Source organism: Chiloscyllium punctatum, chromosome 45 (assembly GCF_047496795.1).
Source record: "Chiloscyllium punctatum isolate Juve2018m chromosome 45, sChiPun1.3, whole genome shotgun sequence".
In the NCBI taxonomy this organism is placed as follows: Eukaryota; Metazoa; Chordata; class Chondrichthyes; order Orectolobiformes; family Hemiscylliidae; genus Chiloscyllium; species Chiloscyllium punctatum.
The window spans coordinates 56,782,543-56,799,719 of NC_092783.1; the positions used below are offsets into that span (position 1 = coordinate 56,782,543).

Consider the following 17,177-nt stretch of genomic DNA (forward strand, 5'->3'; position numbering starts at 1 on the left):
AGCATATGGACTTCTCAAATACTCCTATTGTTTGTGTAGTATTATGAACAGCTAGAGTTTCAATTCAACTTACATGTTATTGCTCGTTTGGAAATTCTTAGAGGATGCATTGATTGGTCTTTAAAAATCACATTTGAATGATTAATTAACAATGAATGAGGCACTTCTTCACAAAGATCAATAACGAGAGGTCATGCTTTTAAGGTGAGAGGTGGAAAGTTTAAGGGGGATACATGCGGCAAGTACTTCACGCAGAGGGTGGTGGGCGTTTGGACCGCGTTGCCAGCAGAGGTGGTAAAGGCAGGCACAGTAAGATGCGTCTGGGCAGATTCATGAGTAGGTGGGGAGCAGAGGGATACAAATGCTTAGCAATTGACCAACAGGTTTAGATAGTACATTTGGATCGGCTCAGGCTTGGAGGGCTGAAGGGCCTGTTCCTGGGCTGTAAATTTTCTTTGTTCTTTGTTCTAAAAACCATTACAGTGCGTTTAAAATAGTCCATGAGGCAAAAAGAACACAGCACCCACGTAAATCAAACTCCTATTCCTAAAAATTTCTGGTCCCCTGAATTGAAGCCCTCTTTCCATGAAGCCCTCTCCCCTCATCAGAATTCCCAAGGGAAACAAAGTATATATCTGCCATAGGATAAAGAAGAGAGATTAAAAAGAGAAAAGAGTGCGAAAGAGAGCAAATCAATAGAGAAGAGAGGCTGGTTACAAAGGCAGACTTAAATTGGGGCTGATGGGAAACAAAATATAAGCTATTTTTCTGAAGTCTAGTTAGAGTGGCCATCACTAGGTGGCATGGTCACAAAGTGGTTACCACTGCTGCCTCACAGCACCCAGGACCTGGGTTCGATTCCTGCCTCAGGCGACTGACTGTGTGGAGTTTGCACATCCTCCCTGTGTCTGCGTGGGTTTCCTTCGGGTGCTCCGGTTTCCTGCCACAATCCCAAGATGCCTAGGTTAGGTGGAGTGGCCATAGGAAAAGCAGGGTTATAGGGATAGTGTGGGTTGAGGGGAGTGGGGGGTGAGTTTGGGAGGTTCAGTGTGGATTTGATGGACTGAATGGCCTGCTTCTCCTCTGTAGGGATTCTATGATTGTGATTTTGCTTGTTTGTTTACGATAGACCGATTATTCTACATTTCCATTCTGATGTTACATTCTATTTTTCAGCCTCTGAATGGAACACAAATCAGTGGCCCGAATCTCAAGTATATAGTCAGCTGGAGACAAAAGGATGTAGGTGGGGAGTGGTCAACAGTCACCGTTCCCAGGTCCAGTTACATCGTCTCTCCGACTCCCTTCTTTACGCCCTACGAGATTAAAGTGCAGGCAGTGAATGACTTTGGGTTAGGTCCCGAACCAAGAATTGTGATTGGATACTCGGGTGAAGACTGTAAGTATTATCAAAGGGAAGCAAACCAGGCCTTACAACTACTGCCATGTTAAACACACATTGTGCATAAAAGCTACTTCACTGACAGACATCTAATTGTTTGCTATAAAACTGAAGGTCCGATTCCTTTACTTTGTCAAGCTCCTGGTTTTTAGTGTGGCACGAAACCACTCTCAGCTCTGGGTGACAACATTTGTCATCTCAAGTTCTCATTTGAAACAATGATCCATGGGGGTGACATTCCAAAATGGGTCTTGAGAGAGTGCTACACCTGACACAGTTTTGAATTTCAGAAAGATACTAAATGGAGCTCATTCAGCCTCTCACATAGAAGATCTTGTGGCATTTCTGGAAGAACAGGGAAGGCTTCCCCTGCTTCCTGGATGTAATTCCCCCCAGTTGGTTTCACATGGCTGTTGGTGGGAACGTATGGAACCAAGCTGCACTGTTTCCAATTTTATATATAATGATAGCTATATTCAATAAATACTTAATTTTCATCATAAACATTATCAAAAGGAGACAGAAAGTCTGAGCTTTTCATCAGGATTTAGTTGCAAGAAACAGCCTTGGGAAAAGGGAACACCAATTTTTACAGCATGAAAACAGGGTGGTGATTGGGTGGGCTATCACCGGAATGGACATTTAACAGAGACAGATAACGGTCAGTCTTCGATCTCAGGCCAGGCTATTTATCACTGATTGGCCAGGACATTGTTATGGGAATGCAACAGTCTCCATGACCCCTTCTTTTCCTAGTGAGAAAAATGTAGTGTATGTAGAAATACCTTTTGCCTGCATAAAACAGACAGGTACAGGTGCATCACACTGAAAGCCTGACTAATGATCTTAACCTGGTGTCCGATGTAATTCTTAGCTCAGTAGCAGAATCCCAGCTGATGGTTGATATAGTGTTCTGAGGGTTGCAAACGCATGCTGGTTGGGTATAATCAGCATCCTGTCACGTGTGAATGATCAATGGAATAATGAGGGTGTGACAAAAAATCTACAACATCTATCTCCTCTTGGCAAAGTCTAAGTTCTGTACAACCAAGCGATTATTTATTGGTTTGACTATTTTTAAGGCAGATTGTTGACAAACAAGGGAGTTGATTGTAAACAAAGGTACACAGCAAAGTGGAGTTGAGGCCAAATTCAGTTCAGCCATGATGTTATAGAATGATGGAGCAGGCTTAAGGGGCTGAATGGCCTCCTCCTTAACTTGTATATTTGCATAGTACTTTGGGAAACATAGAAGTCATGAACAAGAGTTACGTAAAAACAAGCAGTTCTCTTCAGTGTTATTGGAGTGGATGCTTTGGATGTTAAGAACAAAATAGTCTGTGGTAAGACTTCAAATGACTTGTAGCAAACTTGAAAAATTTGAGTCACCTCAGTTGGAATTTTGCAGGTGGCATAAAGGTAGTCAGATAATCAGCAATTGTAAAATTGTATTTATATAGCAGTCTTTAGTGTTGTAATCACTAGTGTTTCAGAGGAGTAATTATCAACCAAAACCACTTCTGGAGATACTAGGATAGGTGGCCAAACGTTTGGACAAAGGGTTTAGGTTTTCAGGAGTAGCTTCATGGAGAAAAGCTGGGGTAGGGAGGTGCAGAGGTGTCGTGGGGGTGTTGAGGAACTGAAGGCCAAGGCAGCTGAAAGCACAGTCACTAAAGATAAAATCCAAGCTGCATTGTGAGAATGGAATGGGAAGAGTTCCGAGATTTCAGAGGGTTGTAAGGCCAGAGGAGGGGGTAATGTGAGTCCATGCAGGGATTTCAAATGGGGATACGAATTTTACAATGAAGGCATTGTCAGACAGGAAGCTGGACTGTAGCAGATGACCTGAGGCTTCCAAATCCAAAGTTAATGACACATTGCCTTTTGCTGAGTTATAAAGAACATAGCACTGTCTTACATAATTGGATAAAATTCAGCTGTTTGTATTTTGAATCTGTTTTTTTGGCTACATTTAGTTCCGATTGCAGCACCCACTGCGCTTTCTGGAAGGATTATTAACAGCACTGCTGTTCTACTCCAGTGGAGGGCACTACCACCAGACACTGTTCAAGGATATCTCATTGGCCACAGAGTAAGTAGCTGCAGGATCTTGATTCGACAATCAAATGTTATTGATTACTGTCTGCACGACATAACTATGAATACAGTGAAATCAATAGATTCATTGCTGCAAAGTCTTTTTGTGTACATGTATATGTCTATGCATATACTTGTGTTCCTGAGAGTCCGCATGGGTACACACGCATGTGTGAGTGCATATATATTTGTGTATGCATATCAGTGTGTCTGTGTATATCCACGAAGTGGAACAAAATAGTCTGTGGTAAGACTTCAAATGACATGTAGCAAACTTGAAAAATTTGAGTCACCTCAGTTGGAATTTTCAGGTAGCATAAAGGTGTGTTTGTGAGCATGTGTGCACATGCATGTGTGAGTGCGTGTACATTTGTGTATGCGTGTCTATGTGTATGTGTATATCCATGTGTGTGTGAGCGTGTGTGCACATGCATATGTGTGAGTGCGTGTACATTTGTGTATGCGTGTCTATGTGTATGTGTATATCCATGTGTGTGTGAGCGTGTGTGCACATGCATATGTGTGAGTGCGTGTACATTTGTGTATGCGTGTCTGTGTGTATGTGTATGTCCACATGTGTGTCCGTGAGAGAGAATACTTTGTGAGCTGATGTATACATTTGTGTGTGTTTGTGTGTGTCTGAGCAAAGCTTTTGTTTATTCCTTCATGGGCATGGAATGTAGGCATCACTGGCAAGACCAGCATTTGTTACCCATCCCTAATTGCCCCTGAACTGAGTGGCTTGCAAGGACTATTTTAGAGGGCAGTTAAGAGTCGTGCACATGACTTGGGGTCTGAAGTCACAGGTAGGCCAGATAAGGATGAGAGATTTTCTGTCCTAAAAGGCAGTTGTGAACCAGGTGGTTTTTTATAACAATCAGCAATAGTTTCATTCCTGAGAGTTGATTTCAATCCCTGTTTCAAATTTCATCAGCTGCTGTGGTGGAATGCATGTGCCCAGAACATTAGCCCAGGGCCTGTGGCATTAGGATTATACCCTGTATTTTTGTATCTGTCAGCCCCTTTTGGCCACCCTCACATTCCTGATGAAGAGCTTACGCCCGAAATGTCGAGTCTCCCACTCCTCAGATGCTGCCTGACCGGCTGTGCTTTTCCAGCACCACATTTTTGACTCTGACTCTCCAGCAACTGCAGTCCTCACCTTCTCCTATGCCCTATTTGTTGACTAATTCTCGTCCTTTATCATCCACAATAGTATCATGAAGCCCAAATCAAAAAGTGAACACCACATGTCGTATTGCCTTATTCCCATTGACAGTTTCCAGAGTTCAGTTCGAAGTTTACTCCTCATTTACATTCTGAACGAAGAAATGAAACTTACAAAGACTTCGCTGCTAATAGTACTGTAAGATTATAATCCCTAAAGGGCAGCATGGTGGCTCAGTGGTTAGCACTGCTGCCTTACAGTGCTAGGGACCCAGGTTCAATTCCAGCCTTGGGTGACTGCTTGGAGTTTGCACATTTTCCCCATGTTTGCACGGTTTCCTCCCACAGTCCAAATACGTGCAGGTCATTGCCCAAGTGTTAGGTGCATTAGTCAGAGAGAAATGGGTCTGGATGGGTTACTCTTCGGAGGGTCGGTGTGGACTGGTTGGGCCGAAGAACCTGTCTCCACGCTGGAGGGAATCTAATCTAAATTCAAGTAGAGCACCAAATAGGGCAGTATGGTGGCTCAGTGATTGGCACTGCTGCCTTACAGCGTCAGGGACACCTTTGATCCCACCCTTGGGTAACTGTCTGTGTGGTGTTTGCACATTCTCCCCGTGTCTGTGTGAGTTTCCTCCAGGTGCTCTGGTTTCCTCCCACAGTCCAAAGGTGTGCTGGTTAGGTGGATTAGCCATGGGACATTGCCCATAATGCCCAGGGATGTGCAGGCGAAGTGGATTAGCTGTAGGCCATGCAGGGTTGTTGAGGTAGAGGGGTTGGGGGTGGGAGTGGGTGTGCATGGAATGCTCTTCAGAGTGTCAGCATGGACTTGATGGGCTGAATGGCCTATTGTAGGGTGATTGTGTGAAAGAGCTGCTGGTTGTTGTGGGGAATGGAAACTCCTGTTGAATCCCAGAGCTTACTGTTCCCTACAGCAAGCCAGCATGAGGGGCAGGTTTTAAGGTTTGTGGTGCATTGTAAAATTCTAGAGCAGCAGAGAGCACCATTCACTGAACAAAACTTTCTGGAAGGTAATGGCTCATGGATAGCATGACAAGTCTGAGGAATGAGGCACAAAGTCAGTTCCAAGGTGATCCTTAAATTGTGCTGGGAATCTTCATCCATTGGAAACATCACAGATGCCTGGACCTTTACTGGACCCTGACTGCTCATGGCAGGTCAAAGGTTCATCCAAGGGTGTAATCTTCCAGAAGCTAGTCAGTTAGCAGGATCCTACTGCATTCTTTGTGCAATTAAAGGTGACAGACAGGTTCTGATGGGGGGGGGGGAAGCTCCATTTTGGGAGGGTGTTGGGGGGGCGGTGTATGACATTGAACAGACAGCAGCCCCACTTGGAGAGCTGGGCACAGCTGGTGCAGGTAGGAGAGCAGGCAGATCCATACACTGTAACATCCTCATGAACTTAATTGGCATTCTTTTCAAAAAGAAATGGATGGCCCACTGGCCATGGGCCATCGGTGCGGAGGAGACGACCCTCTACAGCAAAGGTTGTGGCTCATGCTGTGACCTCTGTGTGTTTATAGCACATCCACAGAGGCCAGTTACAGAGACCCCCGAGAACTCTCCATCCTACTGCTCCAAGGCTGCCGTGACCCCGATGTAGAGTGGGTTGTGTTTGTCCTTCCTGTAATCTCCTCACAGCAAGTTTTCTCAAAGATAGGAGTCATCCCAAATTGGTTTCCTGCACCCTCCCACTCCATTGGGCTGGGAAAATTCCAGTTTCTGAGGGCCAATATTAACCCATTCCTCCAGTACAGTCAGATCTTCTGTAACGCGATGGTTGCGTTCTTGTACAATCCTGCATTATCGAAAAATTGCGCTTTAGAAACAACACTTAAGGTGTTGAGATGTAATTGTGTTACAGTGCACATACATTTTAAATGTTAGCACTTTACAAATAGTGTCCCCAATTCGTCGATTTGCATTGAGGAAATGCGCAGCATAACCTGTATAACCATATGACCCAATGTGCAGAGATTCAAACACTGTGTGTGTGTGTGTGTGTGTGTGTGTGTGTGTGTGAGAAAGAGAGAGAGAGAGATTGGGGTGGGGGGAATTCTCTGTGACAGCAATCCAGCCAATCAGAGTCAATGTGCCAATGAATCTACTCTCCTTTCTCTTCTTGTATATAAATCATTGTGGTCATTTGAAGCTTGGCATTCTTACATTTATCCTGATGCGTACAAGATGAGAAGCTTCAGTAACATGTCTCTATTTTCAGCAAGGTTTCAGTTTGTGCCAGTGGGATTGACTGCTATGAGCTTTCTTTTTTGTCATCTCCGTTCTGTCATGGAGATAGCGTCCAAACTGACTGAGACTCTTCTCTTGTTCAGATTCAATATTGGAATGAGGGAAGTCTGCTGAAGACCAACCAATACAGGTCACGTGTTCAGGTCACAGAGTCTCCCAGTCAGCGTCTGCGTGCCATTGTATCAGGCTTGCAACCATATCATGCCTATAAGTTTCAGGTGGCAGCAGTCAATGGTCGGGGACGTGGTCCCTGGAGTGAGGAGTTTGCAATAAACACCACAGAAGGAGGTAAGTCAGCAAATGAACCCTAAATTGCTCCCCATCCACAGCCCAAGCAACATTGTTATTCTGTAGAAAGAGCTCAGTCACAACAGCTGTGCCAATTCAGATCTAAACTTGTTGGTGAAATAGAACAAAGAGGACCTTTTGTGTGAGGATACAGTTTATTGACAAATCAGTCTCAAAGGTACTTATCACAACCTAACAACACAGGCACTGCCTTTATGTATTTCTGTGCTCAGGCAACCGACGGACCCCTCCAGATTCTGCTTACCATTAAAAACAAGCATTAACAAACCTAACAATGTGAGGAGGCTCTTTGCTCTGACATTGAATCAGACTCCATGTAAAATTCTGGGGAGGGATCTTGACAAGATAAATGTTGTGAGGACGTTTCTGTTTGTAGGAGAATTTAAAACTAACAGGGACAGTTTCAAGTCAAGGAACCTCCAACCTCACACAGAGATGGGGCGGAATTCCTTTTCTCAGAGGGACATGAGTATATGGAGAAGGTTTTGTGATAATGTCTCTGCCTCTAAGTGAGAAGCCCCCAGTTTGAGTTCCAGTCTGGAACTCAGCAGCTAATGAAAGGCTGTTTGGAAGGTGGTCCATCAGGTTGATTGCCAACTTGTAAATCCTTCTAGCGCCCCTGCGGCAAGATTAGGGAGAGTTTCCTCGTCAGCCATGATAGGAAGGACATTAACCGAGAAAAACCAGCTGACAGATCCAAAAGTGATTGGCGGTACCAAGCAGTGTTATGGTGACCCCGTGTAACAGGAGAAAAAGCTTAAAGAGAAATAATCAGAGGTGGCTTGTTTTTGGAAGTTTCTTTCCCGGTCATCAGCGGGAGCTGAGTCATTGATTACATTCAGCTGGTTTTGATCGAATAGAGAAGCAACGATTCTGGAGGCAATAGTCTCGGAGGAATAATAAGAAGCAGAATACAGTAAGCCATGAGCTTTTGAATGGCTCAGCAGGCTTAAGGGGGTTCATTAAAACCATAAGATTCAGGATCAGAATTAGGACATTCAACCCATCGAGTCTGTTCCATCATTCAATCAAAGCTGATATGTTTCTCAACCTCATTCTCCTGCCTTCTCCACGTCACCCTTGATCCTCTTAACAATCAGGAACCTACCTATCTCTATCTTAAATGCACTCAGTGACTTGGCCTCCAAAGCCCTCTGCAGCTGTGAGTTCCACAGATTCACCATTCTCTGGCTGAAGGAATTCCTCCTCATCTCGGTTCGAAAGGGCCGACCCTTCACTCTGAAGCTGTTCCCTCACGTCCTAGACTCTCCTACTGGTGGAAACATCTTCTCCACAGCCACTCTATCCAGACCTCTCTCAGTACTCTGTAAGCTTCAATCCCCCCCCCTCAACCTTCTAAAATCCACCAAGTACAGACCCAGAGCCCTCAACTGTTCCTCAGATGACAAGCCTTTCATCCCTGGAATCATTCTGGTGAATCTCCTCTGACCCCCTGCACGGCCAGCACATCCTTCCTTAGATACAGAACCCAAAACAGCTCAAAATATTCCAAATGCAGTCTGACCAGTCCTTTCTATGACCTCAGCAGTCTATCCCTGTTCTTGCATTGAAATGAATGTGAATGGCTAATTGAAAGTATATGTTAACCTTAAGAGAATCCTGTACTAGGATTCCCAAGTCCCTTTGTGCTTCAGAATTCTGAAGCCGAGGAAGTAATCCACACCTCTTCTTCCTAACAACATGCAGAACCTCACACTTTCAGACGTTGTAAAAAGGTGTGAAGCTGGAAAAGCACAGCAAGTCAGACAGAATCCGAGGGGCAGGAAAATCACCGTTTCAGGCTGGAAACCCTTCATCAGGACCTGCTGTACTTTTCCAGCTTCACATCTATTGACGCTGGTTTTCAGCATCTATGGTTCTTACTGTTTCTTTTCAGATATTGCCACTTCTTTACCCACTGTCCCAGCCTGTCCAAGTCTTTCTGCAGTCTCCCTGCTTCCTCTGCACGACCTGACCCACCACCTATCTTTTTATCGTCTCCAAACTTAACAACAAGACCCTCAGTTCCTTTGTCCAGTTCACTAATGTATCATGTGAATATTTGTGGTCCCAACACTATCCCATTAGTCACTAGCTGCCATTCTGAAAAAGACTCTTCTATCCTGACTGTCTGCCTTCTGCCAGTCAGCCAAGCCTCTATCCATGCCAGCACCTTGCACCTAACACCCATGGGCTCTTATTTTATTTCGCGGCCTCCTGTGTGGCGCCATGTCAAAGGTTTCCTGGAAATCCAAATAGAATGGCCTAAATTTCTCATGTTCTCAAAGAATGGTGGAATATGAATTGGCTCTCTCTGGCAGCAACCCTCAATACACTGCAGAGAAAATATTAATGCTTCGGCTGTAAATATATTCACACTAAAATGTGCAGAAATAAAAGTGTCACTCTGATTCAGTGGGAAATCCTCTCCTGAGGCTTGAGGCCTGTTTCTGAGGAATGCTATAATTTGTATTGAACAATCACTGCACGTGAATCAGTGATGTGCACTCCAAAATCAGACAGATGTACAGAGGATTTCCAATCCTTCAGGATCCGTCTGCAATCTCCAGGATTGAAACATTTATCTCTGGTCACTGTTGTGAGCAACAGAGGACAAAAATCCCAGAGACATTCAGTGAATTTTGTTTTCCAATTTCTTTGATCAATTACTCATTTTGAAAATATCTGTGATGGCATAAAAGGTTGGAGTGGTTGGAAATGGAAGGTTAAATGGTTATCCTTCCAGTGAGATGGCAGTGGAGTAGGGCTTCTGAGCCTGGGGGTTGTCCCCTCTGTCCACATTCCTTTTCGTTCCTTTTTTTATCTCTTTTTTCTTTCTCTCTTCTAGTTTACTTATCTCTTGTGGAAGAACTTGGTTGTGACAAGTAGGCCCAGCAAAGACTTGAGTTGACTAGCGACAGTCATCAAGTAGGCCCAGCACGAACTCAAGTTGACTAGTGACAGTTGTCAAGTAGGCCCAGAGCGGACTCGAGGTAACTAGTGACAGTTGTCAAGTAGGTCCAGTGCGGAGTCGAGTTGACTAGTGACAGTTGTCAAGTAGGCCCAGTGCGGAGTCGAGTTGACTCGTGACAGGCGTCAAGTAGCCCAGAGCGGACTCAAGGTAACTAGTGACAGTTGTCAAGTAGGCCCAGTGCGGACTCGAGTTGACTAGTGACAGTAGTCAAATAGGCCCAGCACAGTGGTAACATTGGAGAGAGGTTGGGTTCCCAGCAGCTTCTGCATCAGTGAGGCAGTCCTCGTGCCAAAGCATGGCTGCTGCGGCGGAGGGAAGTTTGCGCCCAGTCTGAGACTCAACAGCAACAGAAGAGCTGCCTGGGTAAGGCGGTCATGAATGGACTCTTGGCCGCAGTACAAGTCAGGTTTGGGCAGGTATGGTACCCGGTGTCGGTGGCATTTGGTGAGGTCTAGTGAGGACTCAGAGTGGCGAGGGCCTTAGTGGAGACGAGATGGAGCTGAAGAGTGGTCACTTTCATTCCAACAGTGGTGAGGTGAAGGGGAATCGTGCCTGGCCACCAGACACCAGGCCCATGATGGAGCACTCAATAAGAAGGCCTGTGAAACGGAACACTCTCCTTCATTTCTGCATATTTCTGCCTTTATATTCTATGTTTTGGTTTATTATTAATTTTCTGTGTTTTAAGATGGCACCACAGATTGGTGACACTGTACAACTCTCTTCACTGTGTTTTAGAAGAAAAATATGACAATAAATAAATGGCAATACACATGACAATAAATAAATCAAATTCAAATTCTAAATGGTACAACTTCCAGGAATTATTCCAACCAATGTTGTCAACCCAAACTGAAACAGTAGGGAATGTTATCACCGACCTTTACACCTCTGAGGCTAAACGCCAGCTCGCGGACACCTCCTCCTACTGCCCCCTTGACCATGACCCCACCTCCCACCACCAAACCATCATCTCCCAGACCATCCATAACCTCATCACCTCAGGGGATCTCCCATCCAACGCCTCCAACCTCATCATCCCACAACCCCGCACCGCCCGTTTCTACCTCCTGCCCAAAATCCACAAACCTGACTGCCCCGGCCGACACATTGCCTCAGCCTGCTCCTGCCCCACCGAACTCATCTCTGCATACCTCAACACGGTCCTGTCCCCCTTAGTCCAAGAACTCCCCACCTACGTTCGGGGCATCACCCATGTCCTCCACCTCCTTCATGATTTTCACATCCCCGGTCCCCAACGCCTTATCTTCACCATGGACATCCAGTCCCTGTACACCTCCATCCCCCACCACGAAGGACTCAACGCCCTCCGCCCTCCTTTCCCGCCGTCCCAACCAGTACCCTTCCACTGACACCCTCCTTCGACTGACTGAACTGGTCCTCACCCTGAACAACTTCTCTTTCCAATCCTCCCACTTCCTCCAAACCAAAGGAGTAGCCATGGGCACCCGCATGGGCCCCAGCTATGCCTGCCTCTTCATAGGACATGTGGAACAGTCCATCCTCCGCAGCTACACTGGCACCACCCCCCTCCTTTTCCTCCGCTACATCGATGACTGTATCGGCGCTGCCTCGTGCTCCCACGAGGAGGTTGAACAGTTCATCCATTTTACCAACACCTTCCACCCTGACCTCAAATTTACCTGGACCGTCTCAGACTCCTCCCTCCCCTTCCTAGACCTCTCCATTTCTATCTCAGCCGACCGAATCAACACGGACATTTACTATAAACCGACTGACTCCCACAGCTACCTAGACTACACCTCTTCCCACCCTGCCCCCTGTAAAAACGCCATCCCATATTCCCAATTCCTTTGTCTCCGCCGCATCTGCTCCCAGGAGGACCAGTTCCAATACCGTACAACCCAGATGGCCTCCTTCTTCAAAGACAGCAATTTCCCCCCAGAGGTGATCGACGATGCCCTCCACCACATCTCCTCCACTTCCTGCTCCTCTGCCATTGAGCCCCGCCCCTCCAATCGCCACCAGGACAGAACCCCACTGGTCCTCACCTACCACCCCACCAACCTCCATATACATCGTATCATCCTATCATCCATCGTCATTTCCGCCACCTCCAAACAGACCCCACCACCAGGGATATATTTCCCTCCCCTCCCCTATCAGCGTTCCAAAAAGACTACTCCCTCCGTGACTCCCTCGTCAGGTCCACACCCCCCACCAACCCAACCTCCACTCCCAGCACCTTCCCCTGCAACTGCAAGAAATGCAAAACTTGCGCCCACACCTACCCCTTTATTTCCTTCCAAGGCCCCAAGGGATCCTTCCATATCCACCACAAATTCACCTGCACCTCCACACACATCATTTACTGCATCCGCTGCACCCGATGTGGCCTCCTCTATATTGGGGAGACCGGCCGCCTACTTGCGGAACTTTTCAGAGAACACCTCTGGGACACCCGGACCAACCAACCCAACCACCCCGTGGCTCAACACTTCAACTCCCCCTCCCACTCCACCAAGGACATGCAGGTCCTGGGACTCCTCCATCGCCAGACTATAGCAACATGACGGTTGGAGGAAGAGCGCCTCATCTTCCATCTAGGAACCCTCCAACCACAAGGGATAAACTCAGATTTCTCCAGTTTCCTCATTTCCCCTCCCCCCACCTTGTCTCAGTCAAACCCCTCGAACTCAGCACCACCCTCCTAACCTGCAATCTTCTTCCTGGCCTCTCCGCCCCCACCCCCACTCCGGCCTATCACCCTCACCTTTGACCTCCTTCCACCTATCGCATTTCCAACGCCCCTCCCCCAAGTCCCTCCTCCCTACCTTTTATCTTAGCCTGCTGGACACACTTTCCTCATTCCTGAAGAAGGGCCCATGCCCGAAACGTCGAATCTCCTGCTCCTTGGAAGCTGCCTGACCTGCTGCGCTTTTCCAGCAACACATTTTCAGCTCTGATCTCCAGCATCTGCAGTCCTCACTTTCTCCTCAATGCTATCACAAAGCAATGGTTCGTTATTTCAGTACGTTTCCTTCATTCTTACAGGGGTTCTTAGCAAAATCTATAAAACTCTAATAGAATTCTAACAGAGTGAACTTAGGAAGGACGTTCCTGATGACCAGGGAGTCCAGAACCAGGGGTCACACTCTCAGGATACATTTTAGACTGCGATGAGGAGAAATGTCTTCACCCAGAAAGTGGGGAGCCTGTGGAATTCTCTGCCAGAGAAAGCAGTTGACGCCGAAACGTTGAATATTTTCAGGAAGGAATTTGATATAGTTCTTAGGGCTAAAGGGATCAAAAGGGAAGGGGAGAAAGCAAGAAACAGAGTGCTGAGTTGGACGATCAGCCATGATTATATTGATTGGCTGCATGAGCTAACACTGGCTTTTTAATCTGGAAACAGCCTGGTGTGAGCATGGGGCACCCGGGACTTTTGTGAATGACAGAGGCAACAGCTAATTCCTTAACCCACGATGCTCACGGTAAGAAGAAGAACAGGGGAGAATACATTTAGAATATTGTAATTACCTGAAGTTTTGGTGATCACAGTACCAGAAGGCTGCGGATTCTCTGGGGAAAGTGCAACGAAGATTTAACAGGTTATTTCCTGCTCTGGAGGGTTTCAGTTATGTTGAGAGATTGGATAAACCCAGATTATTTTCACTGGAAAGCTGGAAAATGAGGGACAACGTGATAGAGGTCTACAAGGTTATGAGAGGCTGGAGTGCGAGAGGCTTTTTCCTAGGATGAAAAGGTCAACTGCAGAGGACACAGGTTCAAGGTGAGAGGGGAAAGGTTAGGGGAGAGATGCAGGGAAAGTTTCTCACACAGAGGGTGGGACATACCTGGAACACACTGCCAGTGGAGGTGATGGGAGAAGGCACGCTAGTAACGTTTAAGGTGTATCTTGACAGACACATGAGCAGGAGGTGAGCAGGTTAGAAACCGCAATAAGTAGCGGGTCTAAGGGTTAGGAATTGGCACAAGCTTGTTGGGCTGAATGGCCCATTCATGTGATAAGCCCTTTATCTACTCCTGTTGAAGAGCTTGTGTCCGAAATGTCGATTTCCCTGCTCCTCGGATGCTGCCTGACTGGCTGTACTTTTCCAGCACCACACTCTTGACTCTGATCTCCAGCATCTGCAGTCCTCACTTTCTCCCATTCCTGTGATGTATTGTATTAGAAACAAGCTGAATTTGAGTCAAATTAGATACATGGAAAGGGTGAAATAAACCTGCAGAAATGATATATTACTTGATGACATGCCCATTCACATTTTCATCATTCTTTTTTTTTAACACGAAAAGTTCCTGGAATATAAATAACTTTATTTTAAAACATACTCGTTACGCTAGTCCTGACTTCCTACAGTGAGTTTAATTTAACTGCAAATTTCCTGGCACTCACAAGGGGCAGGGAGCTGGGTGAAGTTGAATTCCCTTCACAAGGTCCATAATGGAGCAGGACAAAACAGTTCAGCAAATTGTGGAGAGTTGTGATTGGTGGGTCATCTTTACCTGATCGCGGGTTTCTGGGTTACTTACTCACAAATAACGGCACACACAAGTTAACCCACCATTATTGTCCCAGCAGACTCTGGGCCAGCAATGTTACCCAGGCAAGAAATAGAACCCAATTGATCACCATCCTGTGGATTTAAGTAGCTCTCCTTAATTATCATTCCAAATATTTATCTGAAGGTGTTTTAACTCTCGCATTTTTAACCTGTGCATCTTTCACCCTTGAATCTTTAACCCAGAATAAAGCGATGAAAATGGCAGAACATTTATCTAAAATGTCCCAGAAGGAATTTACCCGAAGGACTACCCGTCTTTTTTATCTGAGTGTCCAGTCTATGAAATATATAAATATTAGAATAAGAATCCAAATTTTGCTGGCAGCACTGAATGTTTGCAGTAAACCTTCCTCTTGTAGTGGTATTTATGTCTGTCACAAATGAATCCTGAATCACATTACCTCTTTTTCTCTCTCAGTTCCTGGAAAACCAAGTTACCTCAGAATCAGGCAGCCAGATTTGGAGAGCATTACGTTACAGTGGGGTCCTCCACGTGATCCAAACGGAATCCTCATCGGCTACGTGATCATGTACCACCCATGTATGTATCATGAAGACTGCCTTATCTAACAATGTGCGACTGAATGAATGAAAGTTCTGGTTGTCACGGTTATAAAGTTGTCATCATTTTATAGATGGAGCTTTAACATACAGAATTTAATAACAAAGGATATGCACTGTTGAATTTGAGCTGTCATGATGGTTTCTCACTGAGTACAGTGATCTACTTATTGTCTTGGAAACAAGACAGAATGATCATCCCTGAAAGAGAGTACCTTTCATCTCCATTACAGTAATCTCTAAATCTCAGTTTCCAAAGTTGATTTCAGCTTGGGAGAATGGGGTGACTGGAGAAGCTGGAAGAGAAGGTCCTGTAAGGGTGAGAGGGATGGAGTCCATGGATGGATGGATTTAGCAACATTACAGCTTTGTCCTTGGCAGGATGCCTCTGTTCTCATGATACCGAATGTACAGGCTGGATCTAGAATGCAGACAGCTAGCATCATAAGAATAGTGGGTGGGAACACTACAGTGTCAGTCAGCGTGAGTTGGGAGTGGTGATCCTCTAATAACAGTGGAACCAGTGAGTCACAAGTGGCAGTGCCATGGTAGCAATGGGAAGAGAGCTACCAAACAATGGCGTGAAAGTGGGGTATGAGTGTAATATTGGTGGCAGGACTGTGGGAATGTGCTGTGCATAAACTAGCTGCCTCACTTCCTACCTGTCAAAAAGTGATGACATTTCAAAACGCACTTTCTGGCTGCAGTGCATTTCGGGGTATTCTGAGGTTGTGAAAATGCAATTGAAATTGTTTGTTCTTTCTTTTGTAATGATATGCTGTTGATGTGCAGCAAATTTAATGTGAAGGCTTCTTATTCTTCCATGAATGAGCATCATATCTAAGGTCAGCTGCCCGTCCCTAATTGCCCTTGAGACTTTTCTTGAATTCACAAAACCTATGGCACACCATGTCAGGGAATTTCAGGATTTTGAAAGTGAAGGGTTAGTGGAAATAGTGACATAGTTCCAAATCAAGATGGTGTGTGGTTTGGAGGGAAGCAAAGAACAAAGAACAAAGAAAATTTACAGCCCAGGAACAGGCCCTTCAGCCCTCAAAGCCTGTGCCGATCCAAATCCCCTGTCTTCACCTATCACCCGATTCCTAAGGATCTGTATCCCTCTACTCCCCACCTACTCATGCATCTGTCCAGATGCACCTCAAATGAATCTACCGTGCCTGCCTCTACTACCTCTGCTGGCAACGCGTTCCAGGCACCTACCACCCTCTGTGTAAAGTACTTTCCACGTTTATCCCCCTTAAACGTTTCTCCTCTCACCTTGAAAGCCTGACCTCTCATTATTGAATTCCTTACCCTGGGAAAAAGCTTAGCTCTGTCCACCCTGTCTATGATTTTGTTGACCTCGATGAGGTCCCCCCTCAATCTCCTTTTTTCTCATGAAACTTGCACACGTTGCTGCTCACGGGTAGGACCTTGGCTTCAGGCAGTAAGGAGTTGGTGGTGATCAACTTCACAATAATCTCGATGGGAACGAGTTTAGTTCTTCGGGTGTATTGACAGGGTAGATGTGAAGAGTTTTTCTCCCCTTCTGCCTGAGTCTTGGACCAGAGAGTGTAACCTCAGAATGAAAGGTCACAGATTTAAAACAGAGATGAGAAAGAATTTCTTCTTTCAGGGGGTAAAGAATCTATAGAATTCTTCACAACAGTGGGCTACAAAATCTGAGTCTTCATCAAGACTCAAGGTTAAGACAGACAAAGTTTTATTCAGAAAGAGACTGATGGGTTATGACAAAGAGGTAATAAAGTGGAGTTGAGGATTATCCAATCAGCCTTGATCTTTTTGAATGATGGAGCACATTTGC

At 45.8% G+C, this 17,177-nt stretch overlaps 1 protein-coding gene across 13 annotated transcripts in view; it reads left to right on the top strand.

The window, feature by feature from the left end:
- Positions 1 to 17,177, top strand: part of nfasca (neurofascin homolog (chicken) a) — a 306,806-nt gene that overhangs the window by 251,325 nt on the left and 38,304 nt on the right. For all 13 annotated transcript variants that reach the window (XM_072563836.1, XM_072563841.1, XM_072563843.1 and 10 more), the window contains 4 exons: positions 1,177 to 1,399; positions 3,379 to 3,494; positions 7,021 to 7,225; positions 15,210 to 15,332. In XM_072563836.1, the coding sequence (XP_072419937.1) occupies positions 1,177 to 1,399; positions 3,379 to 3,494; positions 7,021 to 7,225; positions 15,210 to 15,332 (667 nt within the window). The remainder of the gene's footprint in view (positions 1 to 1,176; positions 1,400 to 3,378; positions 3,495 to 7,020; positions 7,226 to 15,209; positions 15,333 to 17,177) is intronic.